At 37.4% G+C, this 16,676-nt stretch overlaps 1 protein-coding gene across 2 annotated transcripts in view; it reads right to left on the reverse strand.

The window, feature by feature from the left end:
* The window catches only part of LOC128663806 (very-long-chain 3-oxoacyl-CoA reductase), a 113,627-nt gene that overhangs the window by 5,314 nt on the left and 91,637 nt on the right, over positions 1 to 16,676 (reverse strand). For both annotated transcript variants that reach the window (XM_053718324.1, XM_053718323.1), the window contains exons 8-10: positions 12,281 to 12,362; positions 11,693 to 11,758; positions 1,989 to 2,138 (exon numbers count right to left, since the gene is read on the reverse strand). In XM_053718324.1, coding sequence (XP_053574299.1) covers positions 1,989 to 2,138; positions 11,693 to 11,758; positions 12,281 to 12,362 — 298 coding nt within the window. The remainder of the gene's footprint in view (positions 1 to 1,988; positions 2,139 to 11,692; positions 11,759 to 12,280; positions 12,363 to 16,676) is intronic.

Below are 16,676 nucleotides of genomic sequence, written 5' to 3' on the forward strand. Positions count from 1 at the left end.
TAAAAACATATATACGACAAATAACTTTTATGGGATAATGCCGGAAAAAAGTCTTTTGATAATCCTTCCAAAGTGAATCGGAGAAAAGGAGTGCTGCAAGATAAGGAGATTCGAGTGAGAAGCACAAACGGATCCACAATATAAGGTGACAAGTTTTAATTACACCGGAATATTGTGACTTGATCCCCAAGTTTAGATAGATTTGTCTGATGACACGAACAGCAACACTTGCTCTGTCTCTGTGAATGCTCAAACGGCATGGACCGGAAGGAACACTTCACTGCGTCTATGGTGGAAGTCCTTTCAGCGTTCAGCTGCAATAATATGGTTCAGAGACTTGACGCCTCACAGGATTCAATAGACAGCTAGGCGAGCAGCTGATTTCCCGCCACTTCACATCGTTGCGTCAATAATCATGCAACCGCAGCCTTTAGATATTAGATAAAACTTGTTACCTTATATTGTGGATCCGTTTGTGCTTCTCACTCGAATCTCCTTATCTTGCAGCACTCCTGTTCTCCGATTCACTTTGGAAGGATTATCAAAAGACTTATCGGCATTATCCCATAAAAGTTATTTGTTGTATATATTTTTTTAATCGTTTGTCATTTATGATTTGTATTTTTGATTTGTAATATATGAGCTGTAGTTTTATCCAAAACCAATCAGATACTATGCTTAGATACTTCTGGCATTATTAATGCTTTAGGTTTCAATCTGATACTATTGTTGCAAATGTTTGCATTTGTTTATTATTGCTACATTTTGTCCATTATCGCTATGTCTTATACATGTTTGAATTTTTATTAAAATTGTTTTAAATTTTATTATATGTGATACACATTTTATATAATCATTTAAATATTCATCAATATTTAGCTTAGGCATTTTGCGACAATAGTCTAAGGGGCCTATTTATCAAGCCGTCAACCGCAAATACGCTGGAATTCCGCAGTGTAATTGTGGAGAGCCTGATTCCCCTTATTTATCAAACCCTACAGACCGGCAAAAGTAGAATTTTGTGACGTAACATACGCTCCGCCGGTCAAAGTCCAACACAGATCGATGCTTACGTCATTACAGATGTTCCGAATGCAAATTCTGCACTATCTGACTACTTTTGTAAGTTAACAAATTTCTACCAGGTACGCTCAGCACTATTCCGGCCCAGCGTACCTGGTTTTCAATCCGCCACCCTGGAGGCGGCGGATGCCATAGGTATCAATGGGAGTCTGAAAGCAGCGAAAGCTCATGTTCGCTGCTGCCCGATATCCCATTGATTCCTATGGGAGAATAAAGTTTTGTTTACACCTAACACCCTAACATGTACCCCGAGTCTAAAGACCCCTAATCTGCTGCCCCCAACACCGCTGCCACCTACATTATGTTATTAACCCCTAATCTGCCCCCCTACACCGCCGCCACCTACATTATGTTATTAACCCCTAATCTGCCCCTCCCCACACCGCCGCCACCTACATTAAGTTATTAACCCCTAATCTGCCCCCCCTACACCGCCACCACCTACATTAAGTTATTAACCCCTAATCTGCCCCCCCTACACCGCCACCACCTACATTATGTTATTAACCCCTAATCTGCCGTCCCCAACGTCGCTGCCACCTACATTATGTTATTAACCCCTAATCTGTCATCCCCAACGTCGCCGCCACTATATTAAATTTATTAACCCCTAAACCTAAGTCTAACCCTAACACCCCCTACATTAAATCTAATTTAAATAAATATAAATAAAATTACTATCATTAACTACATTATTCGTATTTAAAACTAAATACTTACCTATAAAATAAACCCTAAGATAGCTACAATAAAACTAATAGTTACATTGTAGCTAGCTTAGGGTTTATTTTTATTTTACAGGCAAGTTTGTAATAATTCACTTGTTTCATAACTAAATTGTTTATCTCAAGGTGTTTACTACCCCTTTAAATGCATGGAAGATACATGTTGTCAGCAGTTGTTACCTGGATAGAGTGAGACAGACAACCAGAGGTGCGAATGGTTAATTCTGCAGTGTTCAGAGCTTCTTTAGCATAGCTGTCTGCTGACTTGACGAGCAGATTCGTTTTAATCCTTTTAGTCATGTTAGTGGAAACCATGAGAGGCATTACACACTGTGGTGACAAAAACCAGAAAGCTTGTTGAAGCAAACAAAAGGAAGACAGAAATGCTTCTGAAATCATAAAACAAAAAGCTTTATTCTAAACTGTTAGAAGATCATTTCTTATGGGGTTACACAGTCCAATACATTATTTTCAAATTTATAAAAAATGAAAACAAATTTCTAATGGTTTGCAAATTACATTACACTTAGTTCAAAGAATATGATCATTTTACAGAGACCTCTTTGCATGATCTTATCAAACTCAAAAACCTTTAGCCTTTTTGAAAAACATTTAATGACCATTTTTGTGTGTGGCTTTTTGATACAACCCCCCCCCCTTTATTCAAAGTGTGTATTTAAAAATAAACATGTTTAATTTAAATATATGGTTTGGATAGTTGAGTCTTCGGAAGTGCTGGTCTGAGTGATTTGTGTATATTAAAGGGACATAAAACCCCAACATTTTTCTTTCATGATTAAGATAGATTATACCATTTTAAACAACTTTCCAATTTACTTCTATTATCTAATTTGCTTAATTCTCTTGGTAGGTATCCTTTGTTGAAGCAGCAGTAATGCACTAATAGGAGCTAGCTGAAAGCCAATGAGAAGAGGCATGCATGTAAAACCACCAATCAGCAGCTTCTGAGCCTACCTAGGTATACTTTTCAGCAAATTATACAAAGAGAATGAAACAAATTAGATAATAGAAATACATTGGAAACATTTAAAATTGCATGCTCTATCTAAAGCATGAACAATATTGGGTTTCCTGGCCCTTTAAGCTGCTTGCAAAGGCATTGTTATATAACCTCACAAAGCACCCAATCAGCAGTACCCTACTGCTATCATTATTATAATATGGACATTGCAGCACTGAGTATATTTAAGGAGTCATGATGAAACTAAAAATGAATAATAATTCAGATAGAGCAAGCACTTTGAAAAAAACAATATTCGAGTTTACTTCTGCTATCAAATTTTATTTGCTCTCTTACGCCTAGATTACGAGTTTTGCGGTAACAGGGGTGCGGTGCTAACGAGCAGTTTATGCTCACCGCTCACTTACAGACAGCGCTGGTATTACGGGTTTTTAAAAACCCGGCGTTAACCGCAAAAAAGTGAGCGAAGAGCAAAATTTTGCTCCACATCTCACCTCAATACCAGCGCTGCTTACAGTAGTGGTGAGCAGGTAAAACATGCACGTGAATGATTTCCCCATAGGCATCAATGGGGGAGAGCCGGATGAAAAAAAACCTAACACCTGCAAAAAAGCAGCGTAAAGCTCCTAACGCAGCCCCTTTGATTCCTATGGGGAAATACATTTTATGTCTACGCCTAACACCTTAACATGAACCCTGAGTCTAAACACCCCTAATCTTACACTTATTAACCCCTAATCTGTCGCCCCCAACAACGCCGCCACCTACATTATACTTATGAACCCCTAATCTGCTGCCCCCAACATCGCTGAACCCTACATTATATTTATTAACCCCTAACTTGCCGCCCCAAATGTCGCCGCAACTTAACTACATTTATTAACCCCTAATCTGCCGCCCACAACGTCGCCACCACTATAATAAAGTTATTAACCCCTAAACCTAAGTCTAACCCTAACCCTAACCTAAATATAATTTAAATAAATCTAAATAAAATTACTACAATTAACTAAATAATTCCTATTTAAAACTAAATACTTACCTATAAACTAAACCCTAAGCTAGATACAATATAACTAATAGTTACATTGTAGCTAGCTTAGGGTTTATTTTTATTTTACAGGCAAGTTTGTATTTATTTTAACTAGGTACAATAGTTATTAACTATTTAATAACTACCTAGTTAAAATAAAGACAAATTTACCTGTAAAATAAAACCTAACCTAAGTTACAATTACACCTAACACTACACTATAATTCAATTAATTAACTAAATTAAATACAATTAATTACAATTAAATTAAATTATCTAAAGTACGAAAAAACCCCACTAAATTACAGAAAATAATTACAAGATTTTTAAACTAATTACACCTACTCTAATCCCCCTAACAAAATAAAAAAGCCCCCCAAAATAAAAAAGCCATACCCTACACTAAATTACAAATAGCCCTTAAAAGGGCCTTTTGTGGGGCATTGCCCCAAAGTAATCAGCTCTTTTACCTGTAAAAAAAAAAAAAAGTACAAATACCCCCCCAACATTAAAACCCACCACCCACACAACCAACCCTACTCTAAAACCCACCCAATCCCCCCTTAAAAAAACCTAACACTAACTCCTTGAAGATCACCTTACCGGGAGACGTCTTCACCCAACCGGGCAGAAGTGGTCCTCCAGACGGGCAGAAGTGGTCATCCAGATGGGCAGAAGTCTTCATCCAGACAGCATCTTCTATCTTCATCCATCCGGCATGGAGCGGGTCCATCTTCAAGACATCTGACGCAGAGCATCCTCTTCATTTGGAGACTTCTTACTAAATGACGGTACCTTTAAGTGACGTCATCCAAGATGGCGTCCCTTCAATTCTGATTGGCTGATAGAATTCTATCAGCCAATTGGAATTAAGGTAGGAAAAATCCTATTGGCTGATGCAATCAGCCAATAGGATTGAACTTCAATCCTATTGGCTGATTGCATCAGCCAATAGGATTTTTTCTACCTTAATTCCGATTGGCTGATAGAATTCTATCAGCCAAACGGAATTGAAGGGACGCCATCTTGGATGACGTCACTTGAAAGTACCGTCATTTAGTAAGAAGACTCTGGATGAAGAGGATGCTCCACTTCGGATTTCTTGAAGATGGACCCACTCCACACCGGATGGATGAAGATAGAAGATGCCGTCTGGATGAAGACTTCTGCCCGTCTGGAGGACCACTTCTGCCCAGTTGGATGAAGACTTCTGCCCGTCTGGAGGACCACTTCTGCCTGGTTGGGTGAAGACGTCTCCCGGTAAGGTGATCTTCAAGGGGTTAGTGTTAGGTTTTTTTAAGGGGGGGATTGGGTGGGTTTTAGAGTAGGGTTGGTTGTGTGCGTGGTGGGTTTTACTGTTGGGGGGGGTATTTGTACTTTTTTATTTTTACAGGTAAAAGAGCTGATTACTTTGGGGCAATGCCCCGCAAAAGGCCCTTTCAAGGGCTATTTGTAATTTAGTGTAGGGTAGGGCTTTTTTTTATTCTGGGGGGCTTTTTTATTTTGTTAGGGGGATTAGAGTAGGTGTAATTAGTTTAAAAATCTTGTAATTATTTTATTATTTTCTGTAATTTAGTGGGGTGGGTTCGTAGTTTAATAAATAATTTTATTTAATTGTAATTAATTGTATTTAATTTAGTTAATTTATTTAATTATAGTGTAGTGTTAGGTGTAATTGTAACTTAGGTTAGGATTTATTTTACAGGTAAATTTGTCTTTATTTTAACTAGGTAGTTATTAAATAGTTAATAACTATTTAATAACTATTCTACCTAGTTAAAATAAATACAGAGTTGCCTGTAAAATAAAAATAAACCCTAAGCTAGATACAATGTAACTATTAGTTATATTGTAGCTAGTTTAGGGTTTATTTTATAGGTAAGTATTTCGTTTTAAATAGGAATAATTTAGTTAATTGTAGTAATTTTATTTAGATTTATTGTAATTATATTTAAGTTGGGGGGGTTAGGGTTAGACTTAGGTTTAGGGGTTAATACATTTAATATAGTGGCGGCGATGTTGGGGGCGGCAGATTAGGGGTTAATAAATGTAGGTAGGTGGCAACGATGTTAGGAATGGCAGATTAGGGGTTAATAATATTTAACTAGTGTTTGCGATGCCGGAGTGCGGTGGTTTAGGGGTTAATATATTTATTATAGTGGAGGTAATGTCCGGTTCGGCAGATTAGGGGTTAAAATATTTATTTTAGTGTTTGCGATGTGGGGGGGGCCTCGGTTTAGGGGTTAATAGGTAGTTTATGTGTGTTAGTGTACTTTTTAGCACTTTAGTTAAGAGTTTTATGCTACGGCGTTGTAGTGTAAAACTCTTAACTACTGACTTTTAAATGCGGTACCAGGCTTGACAGGAGAGGGTGTACCGCTCATGTTTTGTCAGACTCTTAATACCAGCGCTATGCAAGTCCCATTGAAAATATAGGATACGCAATTGACGTAAGTGGATTTGCGGTATTTCCGAGTCTGGCCAAAAAAGTGAGCGGTACACCTGTACCTGCAAGACTCGTAATACCAGCGGGGCGTTAAAAACCAGCGTTGGGACCGGCCAACGCTGCTTTTTAAGCCTAATGCACAACTCGTAATCTAGACCTTAGTATCCTTTGCTGAAGAGCATATTTAGATATGTTTAGAAATGTGCATGTGTCTGGGGATTTATATGGTGACATTAGACATTGTTGCAAATACTGCTGCTATCTAGCACGGAAAATGTATAACATTGTTACAAACATTGATGCAAAACTGTTGCTTTATAGTGCAACGTGTACCTTCAACAAAGGATACCAAGGCCTAGATTTGGAGTTCGGCGGTAAAAGGGCTGTTAACGCTCCGCGGGCTTTTTTCTGGCCGCACCATAAAATTAACTCTGGTATCGAGAGTTCAAACAAATGCTGCGTTAGGCTCCAAAAAAGGAGCGTAGCGCATTTTTACCGCAAATGCAACTCTCGATACCAGAGTTGCTTACGGACGCGGCCGGCCTCAAAAACGTGCTCGTGCACGATTCTCCCATAGGAAACAATGGGGCTGTTTGAGCTGAAAAAAAACCTAACACCTGCAAAAAAGCAGCGTTCAGCTCCTAACGCAGCCCCATTGTTTCCTATGGGGAAACACTTCCTACGTCTGCACCTAACACTCTAACATGTACCCCGAGTCTAAACACCCCTAACCTTACACTTATTAACCCCTAATCTGCCGCTCCCGCTATCGCTGACCCCTGCATATTTTTTTTAACCCCTAATCTGCCGCTCCGTAAACCGCCGCCACCTACGTTATCCCTATGTACCCCTAATCTGCTGCCCTAACCCCGCCGACCCCTATATTATATTTATTAACCCCTAATCTGCCCCCCTCAACGTCGCCGACACCTGCCTACACTTATTAACCCCTAATCTGCCGAGCGGACCTGAGCGCTACTATAATAAAGTTATGAACCCCTAACCCGCCTCACTAACCCTATCATAAATAGTATTAACCCCTAATCTGCCCTCCCTAACATCGCCGACACCTAACTTCAATTATTAACCCCTAATCTGCCGACCGGAGCTCACCGCTATTCTAATAAATTGATTAACCCCTAAAGCTAAGTCTAACCCTAACACTAACACCCCCCTAAGTTAAATATAATTTTTATCTAACGAAATAAATTAACTCTTATTAAATAAATGATTCCTATTTAAAGCTAAATACTTACCTGTAAAATAAATCCTAATATAGCTACAATATAAATTATAATTATATTATAGCTATTTTAGGATTAATATTTATTTTACATGCAACTTTGTAATTATTTTAACCAGGTACAATAGCTATTAAATAGTTAAGAACTATTTAATAGTTACCTAGTTAAAATAATAACAAATTTACCTGTAAAATAAATCCTAACCTAAGTTACAATTAAACCTAACACTACCCTATCAATAAAATAATTAAATAAACTACCTACAATTACCTACAATTAAACCTAACACTACACTATCAATAAATTAATTAAACACAATTCCTACAAATAAATACAATTAAATAAACTAGCTAAAGTACAAAAAAATAAAAAAGAACTAAGTTACAGAAAATAAAAAAATATTTACAAACATAAGAAAAATATTACAACAATTTTAAACTAATTACACCTACTCTAAGCCCCCTAATAAAATAACAAAGCCCCCCAAAATAAAAAATTCCCTACCCTATTCTAAATTAAAAAAGTTACAAGCTCTTTTACCTTACCAGCCCTGAACAGGGCCCTTTGCGGGGCATGCCCCAAGAATTTCAGCTCTTTTGCCTGTAAAAGAATAAATACAATACCCCCCCCCCCCAACATTACAACCCACCACCCACATACCCCTAATCTAACCCAAACCCCCCTTAAATAAACCTAACACTAAGCCCCTGAAGATCTTCCTACCTTGTCTTCACCATACCAGGTTCACCGATCCGTCCTGAAGAGCTCCTCCGATGTCCTGATCCAAGCCCAAGCGGGGGCTGAAGAGGTCCATGATCCGGTCAAAGTCTTCATCCAAGCGGGGCAGAAGAGGATCTTCCATCCGATTGAAGTCATCATCCAGGCGGCATCTTCTATGGTCTTCCATCCGGAGCGAAGCGGCAGGATCCTGAAGACCTCCAGCGCGGAACATCCATCCGGACCGACGACTGAACGACGAATGACTGTTCCTTTAAGGGACGTCATCCAAGATGGCGTCCCTCGAATTCCGATTGGCTGATAGGATTCTATCAGCCAATCGGAATTAAGGTAGGAATTTTCTGATTGGCTGATGGAATCAGCCAATCAGAATCAAGTTCAATCCGATTGGCTGATCCAATCAGCCAATCAGATTGAGCTCGCATTCTATTGGCTGTTCCGATCAGCCAATCGAATGCGAGCTCTATCTGATTGGCTGATTGGATCAGCCAATCGGATTGAACTTGATTCTGATTGGCTGATTCCATCAGCCAATCAGAAAATTCCTACCTTAATTCCGATTGGCTGATAGAATCCTATCAGCCAATCGGAATTCGAGGGACGCCATCTTGGATGACGTCCCTTAAAGGAACAGTCATTCGTCGTTCAGTCGTCGGTCCGGATGGATGTTCCGCGCTGGAGGTCTTCAGGATCCTGCCGCTTCGCTCCGGATGGAAGACCATAGAAGATGCCGCCTGGATGATGACTTCAATCGGATGGAAGATCCTCTTCTGCCCCGCTTGGATGAAGACTTTGACCGGATCATGGACCTCTTCAGCCCCCCCTTGGGCTTGGATCAGGACATCGGAGGAGCTCTTCAGGACGGATCGGTGAACCTGGTATGGTGAAGACAAGGTAGGAAGATCTTCAGGGGCTTAGTGTTAGGTTTATTTAAGGGGGGTTTGGGTTAGATTAGGGGTATGTGGGTGGTGGGTTGTAATGTTGGGGGGGGTATTGTATTTATTCTTTTACAGGCAAAAGAGCTGAACTTCTTGGGGCATGCCCCGCAAAGGGCCCTGTTCAGGGCTGGTAAGGTAAAAGAGCTTGTAACTTTTTTAATTTAGAATAGGGTAGGGAATTTTTTATTTTGGGGGGCTTTGTTATTTTATTAGGGGGCTTAGAGTAGGTGTAATTAGTTTAAAATTGTTGTAATATTTTTCTTATGTTTGTAAATATTTTTTTATTTTTTGTAACTTAGTTCTTTTTTATTTTTTGTACTTTAGCTAGTTTATTTAATTGTATTTATTTGTAGCAATTGTGTTTAATTAATTTATTGATAGTGTAGTGTTAGGTTAATTGTAGGTAATTGTAGGTAGTTTATTTAATTATTTTATTGATAGGGTAGTGTTAGGTTTAATTATATCTTAGGTTAGGATTTATTTTACAGGTAAATTTGTTATTATTTTAACTAGGTAACTATTAAATAGTTCTTAACTATTTAATAGCTATTGTACCTGGTTAAAATAATTACAAAGTTGCCTGTAAAATAAATATTAATCCTAAAATAGCTATAATATAATTATAATTTATATTGTAGCTATATTAGGATTTATTTTACAGGTAAGTATTTAGCTTTAAATAGGAATCATTTATTTAATAAGAGTTAATTAATTTCGTTAGATTTAAATTATATTTAACTTAGGGGGGTGTTAGTGTTAGGGTTAGACTTAGCTTTAGGGGTTAATCAATTTATTAGAATAGCGGTGAGCTCCGGTCGGCAGATTAGGGGTTAATAATTGAAGTTAGGTGTCGGCGATGTTAGGGAGGGCAGATTAGGGGTTAATACTATTTATGATAGGGTTAGTGAGGCGGGTTAGGGGTTAATAACTTTATTATAGTAGCGCTCAGGTCCGCTCGGCAGATTAGGGGTTAATAAGTGTAGGCAGGTGTCGGCGACGTTGAGGGGGGCAGATTAGGGGTTAATAAATATAATATAGGGGTCGGCGGTGTTAGGGGTAGCAGATTTGGGGTACATAGGGATAACGTAGGTGGCGGCGCTTTGCGGTCGGAAGATTAGGGGTTAATTATTTTAAGTAGCTGGCGGCGACGTTGTGGGGGGCAGGTTAGGGGTTAATAAATGTAATACAGGGGTCGGCGGGGTTAGGGGCAGCAGATTAGGGGTACATAAGTATAACGTAGGTGGCGGTCGGCAGATTAGGGGTTAAAAATTTTAATCGAGTGGCGGCGGTGTGGGGGGACCTCGGTTTAGGGGTACATAGGTAGTTTATGGGTGTTAGTGTACTTTAGGGTACAGTAGTTAAGAGCTTTATGAACCGGCGTTAGCCAGAAAGCTCTTAACTCCTGCTATTTTCAGGCGGCTGGAATCTTGTCGTTAGAGCTCTAACGCTCACTTCAGAAACGACTCTAAATACCAGCGTTAGAAAGATCCCATTGAAAAGATAGGCTACGCAAATGGCGTAGGGGGATCTGCGGTATGGAAAAGTCGCGGCTGAAAAGTGAGCGTTAGACCCTTTAATCACTGACTCCAAATACCAGCGGGCGGCCAAAACCAGCGTTAGGAGCCTCTAACGCTGGTTTTGATGGCTACCGCCGAACTCCAAATCTAGGCCCAAGAAAGCAAAGTAAAATTGATAATAGAAGCAAATTGTAAATGTTTTTTTTTTTTTTTTTAATTGCTTACTCTATCTTAATAATGATGTTTACATTTTGATTTTGATATCCCTTTAAATTCTGGCAGCATGCTTTGTATTGGCATTATAGAAGTCATGTGTGCATGGCTGACCAATGGTACAGCGCAGGGATTGAACCAGAAAGAGAAAATTTTCCACTGCTTTGAAGTCATCATGGAGGACTTTAATTACAAATGAGTTATATGATACCATATAAGATGTACATTATTGATCAATGGTGAGTGAAGCAACTAGCGCTGATGAAGAATTTCCTTTTGCACAAATCCTTATTCACAATCATAGTTCTATTGAGAATCTGACATAGAGGCAAATATGTGTACAATCTGAACACCTGATACTCAAAATCTCACATAGCAGCAGAAATAACGTGTGTTTGTTGTCACATCTGTAAAACCTGCTCAGACACATGCATTGTTGTATAAAATGCAATTGTTACACTTTCTTTATGGCACCAGTTCTTCATCCCAACACCTAACACCATTTCAGTTACACCTCCCCTATTAAACACCCCTTACTTGTCTAGTTCAGGGGGTTTCAAACCTGTCCTCAGTCCTCCCGAACAGACCAGATTATCAGGATTACCTTGGTGAGAGCACTGATTATAATAAGGTGACATCAATTTATTCAATCTTAGCCAACAGGAAAAACTGCATTAATCTGTACACAAATCTGGCATGGAGAAAATTTTTATTGTCTATTAGGTGATTTTTTTTTTGTCTTTCTAGATTATAAAAGTAAACAATTGTATGACCTGCACTGTGATTCCTTTGGATTTATATTCAGCATGGATACCACGGGAAAAGTAATCAACAAAGACCTAGAAAAATATAAGACAAAGTAAATGTGCAAATGTTAGTTCATAGATATACAAAAAAACAAAACAATATTAAAGGAGCATACAACTAATTTTTTTATATATATATATATATATATATATATATATATAAAGATATACTGTACATACAGTGTATATAGACTCTTATCTTTTATCCTCTGCTGAGGCCAGCTAGGGACAGATATACATGAGCTACTACATTTAGCAAACAATCACTTTGTGAAATGTTATATGCACTTCCAAATTTGCTGTAATTCAAAAATCAATTGTCAAAGTGAAATTACAGGAAAATGAGGCAAAATAAAACATGCACGTTTGTTTACTGTGTATTTTTTTGGAATTTAGTATTTTAGTGATATTGAAATTAAAGGAAATTAATACAGACAAGAAAGAAACAAGTAGGATGTGCGTTAAGAACGCTTGTTATGAAACAAACACCTAATATAGATAAAGGAGAAGAAAGTGAATTTGTTTGTATAAATGAGTAGATAGATTTATATATACCTTGGTAGCACTATATACAGTCAGCATTGGGTAAGGACGGGTGCCAGCTTCAGAAGAGACGTTTATAATCAGACCTTTCTTTCTAATAGAAAGAGAGATATAATTCTCATTACTAATAGCCTGCATGCATTTATCTAAAATACTTGTGATGGTTCACAAAAATTTTAAAAGTGGAAACGCCACCACATTGAAGAAGAGCACTGTGCCGTGGGCAGCCGGAGCCACAGTCAGGGTGAGTTTAGCACCCTTTTTTTTTAGTAAATGATGAATTAAACTACAGTTTATTTTTAGTGATGGTAAATTCTAGCGTTTTTTTAAACCCTCAGATTTACCATCACTTTAAATGGTTTGGGTAGAGCATGAAATCAAATTTTTAATAACTTTCCATTATCAATTTTGCCTAGTTCTTTTGGCATCCTTTGCTAAAGAGTAATCACAGGTGAGCTCATTTGGCAGCAGTGAGTGCAACAATGTTTATAGCAATGTTAAACATTGTTGTGATTCTACAGATGAACAAAACAATAATGGGATCTATTTAAGTTATCCTGGGCTATAAGGGTTAAAGGGACATTGTACCCAAAAATTTTCTTTCGTGATTCAGATTGAGCATGACATTTTAAGCAACTTTCTAATTTACTCCTATTATCACATTTTCTTCATTCTCTTGGCATCTTTATTTGAAATGCAAGAATGTAAGTTTAGATGCCGGCCCATTTTTGGTAAACAACCTGGGTTGTCCTTGCTGATTGGTAGATAAATTCATCCACCAATAAAAAAGTGCTGTCCAGAGTACTGAATCAAAAAAAGCTTAGGTGCCTTCTTTTTCAAATAATGATAGCAAGAGAACGAAGAAAAATTGATAATATTATTATTATAAAATTGCATGCTCTTTCTGAATTACAAAAGAAAAAATTTGGGTTCAGTGTCCCTTTAAGTAATTTGTGGCCATCTACTCCCTATATGTGGGCTGATGACACACAAGATTATCTTTAGGATATGCCCCATAGCAATATTGAAATGCGGTTGTCTTCTCATTGTTGCTTTTTTAATTAGTCATCAATAAAAACTCTTGAAATATTATGCTTCTTTGTAAAAAAAAAAAAAAACTTCTTCATGCTTAAATTATTTTAAGAAGAAAGATGCAAAATTGTTTTATGTATTCCATACCGGTAATTCTAAAATACTGTTTTAAATAGTGTTTTTTTAACTCTAAATATAAGGTAAGAATTTAACTCTTTCACTGCTAAGTCTTTTTTTTCACCCTAGTGCTGAGCCAATTTTAAGCTTTTTTAGGCTACCTAAATTTAAAGGGATACTAAACCCATTTTTTTCTTCTTTAATGACGCCGGTTTTTATGCAGTTTTGGTATCACATATACGGCGCCGGATATAAATGCGGTGTGCATATTTCACCCGTCTCCTGCAATTTTTACTCCCATAAGCTAACATAGAACCACGTCGCAAATCAATATCACATATTCAGCGCAAGGACTTACGCATGGAGAAATTTTACTCTATTTTCACCTCGCCACACACAGGCAAATGCAGCAAGCCTTACGCTGAAAATGTGAGCACCGTAACTCCCGGAAAATATTAACTAACACCTAACGCATGCGCGACTCCAGAAATGTATATTTATGCATATTTCTGGACATCGCTAGTTTATCTGACTTACGGCACTTAATTAAATGCCGGCGCCATATATGTGATTCTCTGATGTGCGAGGGGAAATTACAAGTGATGCAGGTTTCAGCAGTGACGCTGAAGCCTGCGCCGCATATGTAATCTCGCCCTTGATGCCTCACAAACAGCATTTGGTAAAAAGGTCTTGCAGATTTAGACAAGAGGTTTTTGTCTTTATATTGTTTCCTTTAATGTTGACCCACAGTTAAAGGGACAGGAAACCCAATATTTTCCCTTTATGATTCAGATAAAACTTACAAATTCAAACAACTGTCCAGTTTACTTATTTTACTACATATGCTTCATTTTCTTGGTATCCTTTGTTGAAGGAGGAGACATGCACTACTGGGAGCTAGCTAAACACATTGGGTGAGCCAATGACAAGAGGCATATGTACTGCCACCAATCAGCAGCTAGTTCCCAGTAGTGCATTTCTGCTCCTAAGCCTTCTCTGGTTTGGTATTTTACAAAGGATAACAAGTGAACAAAGTAACTTACATAACGGAAGTAAAATGGAAAGTTGTTGAATCATGAAAGAAAAAAAATTGTATTTCACATTCCTTTAAGAATTCAAATGTTCCTTGCATCCTCTTGTCATTTTTTAAATATGTTTTAACTCTAACTGAGAATTGACGTACATTTTCAGATAATAACTACAACTCCTTATGGTATACCCATTACTATCTAAAATATATGTTTAGTTACCTTCAGGATAGCATTATGGTTATTCCTGAATACCCTCACTGTGCCCATCATCCTTTCCATAAAGAAGTGCATTTCCTATTTATGACTATGCTTGCTTCTCTTTAGCTTAAAGGAATATGAAACCCAAACAATTATTTTGTGATTTAGACAGAGCATATCATTTTAAAGATGAATAGAAAGTGGAAGCGATAAAGGAAAAAGAGATCCTGCTAAACTCGGAAATTCCCCTCAGAGAAAAACAAAGAATAGTGAATACAGAAAAAAGGAGTTAGCGCTAAAAGCACGGATCTTATGAATGAATTATATTTCTATATACTAGTATATGAGCCTATATATGTGGGTATATAAATGGAAATATGTATCTGAATAGATACAAAAGACAAAGAACAAGTGAATGAAAGCTATGAATAGATACAATTTAATAAAACAAATAAGCATAAAAAAATGCTTCCTATAGCAGCAATATTGGCGTATTAGAAAATGTCTGAAAACGCGAAATAAAACATTAAAGCCAAGGCCTATGGCTTTAAAGATTAGCAGTGAAAACCAAAAAGTCAGGTAATAAGAAAACTCTTGGTACCTTAAGTCTGATGGTATTAAAGGGACAGTCTAGTCCAAAAAAAACTTTCATGATTCAGATTGGGCATGTAATTTTAAACAATTTTCCAATTTACTTTTATCACCAATTTTTCTTTGTTCTCTTGGTATTCTTAATTGAAAGCTTAACCTAGGAGGTTCATATGCTAATTTCTTAGACCTTGAAGACAGCCTCTTAAGAATGCATTTTAACAGGTTTTTCACCACTAGAGGGTGTTAGTTCATGTTTTTCTTATAGATAACACTGTGCTCATGCAGGTGAAATTACCTGGGAGCCATCACTGATTGGCTAAACTGCAAGTCTGTCAAAAGAACTGAAATAAAGGGGCAGTTTGCAGAAGTTTAGATACAAGATAATCACAGAGGTAAAACATATATAAAACATAATTTATGTAAGAACTTACCTGATAAATTAATTTCTTTCATATTAGCAAGAGTCCATGAGCTAGTGACGTATGGGATATACATTCCTACCAGGAGGGGCAAAGTTTCCCAAACCTCAAAATGCCTACAAATACACCCCTCACCACACCCACAAATCAGTTTAACGCATAGCCAAGAAGTGGGGTGATAAGAAAAAAGTGCAAAAGCATAAAAAATAAGGAATTGGAATAATTGTGCTTTATACAAAAAAATCATAACCACCACAAAAAAGGATGGGCCTCATGGACTCTTGCTAATATGAAAGAAATGAATTTATCAGGTAAGTTCTTACATAAATTATGTTTTCTTTCATGTAATTAGCAAGAGTCCATGAGCTAGTGACGTATGGGATAATGACTACCCAAGATGTGGATCTTCCACGCAAGAGTCACTAGAGAGGGAGGGATAAAATAAAGACAGCCAATTCGCTGAAAATAATCCACACCCAAAATAAAGTTTAAATCTTATAATGAAAAAAACTGAAATTATAAGCAGAAGAATCAAACTGAAACAGCTGCCTGAAGTACTTTTCTACCAAAAACTGCTTCAGAAGAAGAAAACACATCAAAATGGTAGAATTTAGTAAAAGTATGCAAAGAAGACCAAGTTGCTGCTTTGCAAATCTGATCAACCGAAGCTTCATTCCTAAACGCCCAGGAAGTAGAAACTGACCTAGTAGAATGAGCTGTAATCCTTTGAGGCGGAGTTTTACCCGACTCGACATAAGCATGATGAATTAAAGATTTCAACCAAGATGCCAAAGAAATGGCAGAGGCCTTCTGACCTTTCCTAGAACCGGAAAAGATAACAAATAGACTGTCGGAAATTCTTAGTAGCTTCAACATAATATTTCAAAGCTCTAACTACATCCAAAGAATGTAATGATCTCTCCTTAGAATTCTTAGGATTAGGACATAATGAAGGAACCACAATTTCTCTACTAATGTTGTTAGAATTCACAACCTTAGGTAAAAATTTAAAAGAAGTTC

This window comes from Bombina bombina, chromosome 6 (genome assembly GCF_027579735.1).
Source record: "Bombina bombina isolate aBomBom1 chromosome 6, aBomBom1.pri, whole genome shotgun sequence".
In the NCBI taxonomy this organism is placed as follows: domain Eukaryota; kingdom Metazoa; phylum Chordata; class Amphibia; order Anura; family Bombinatoridae; genus Bombina; species Bombina bombina.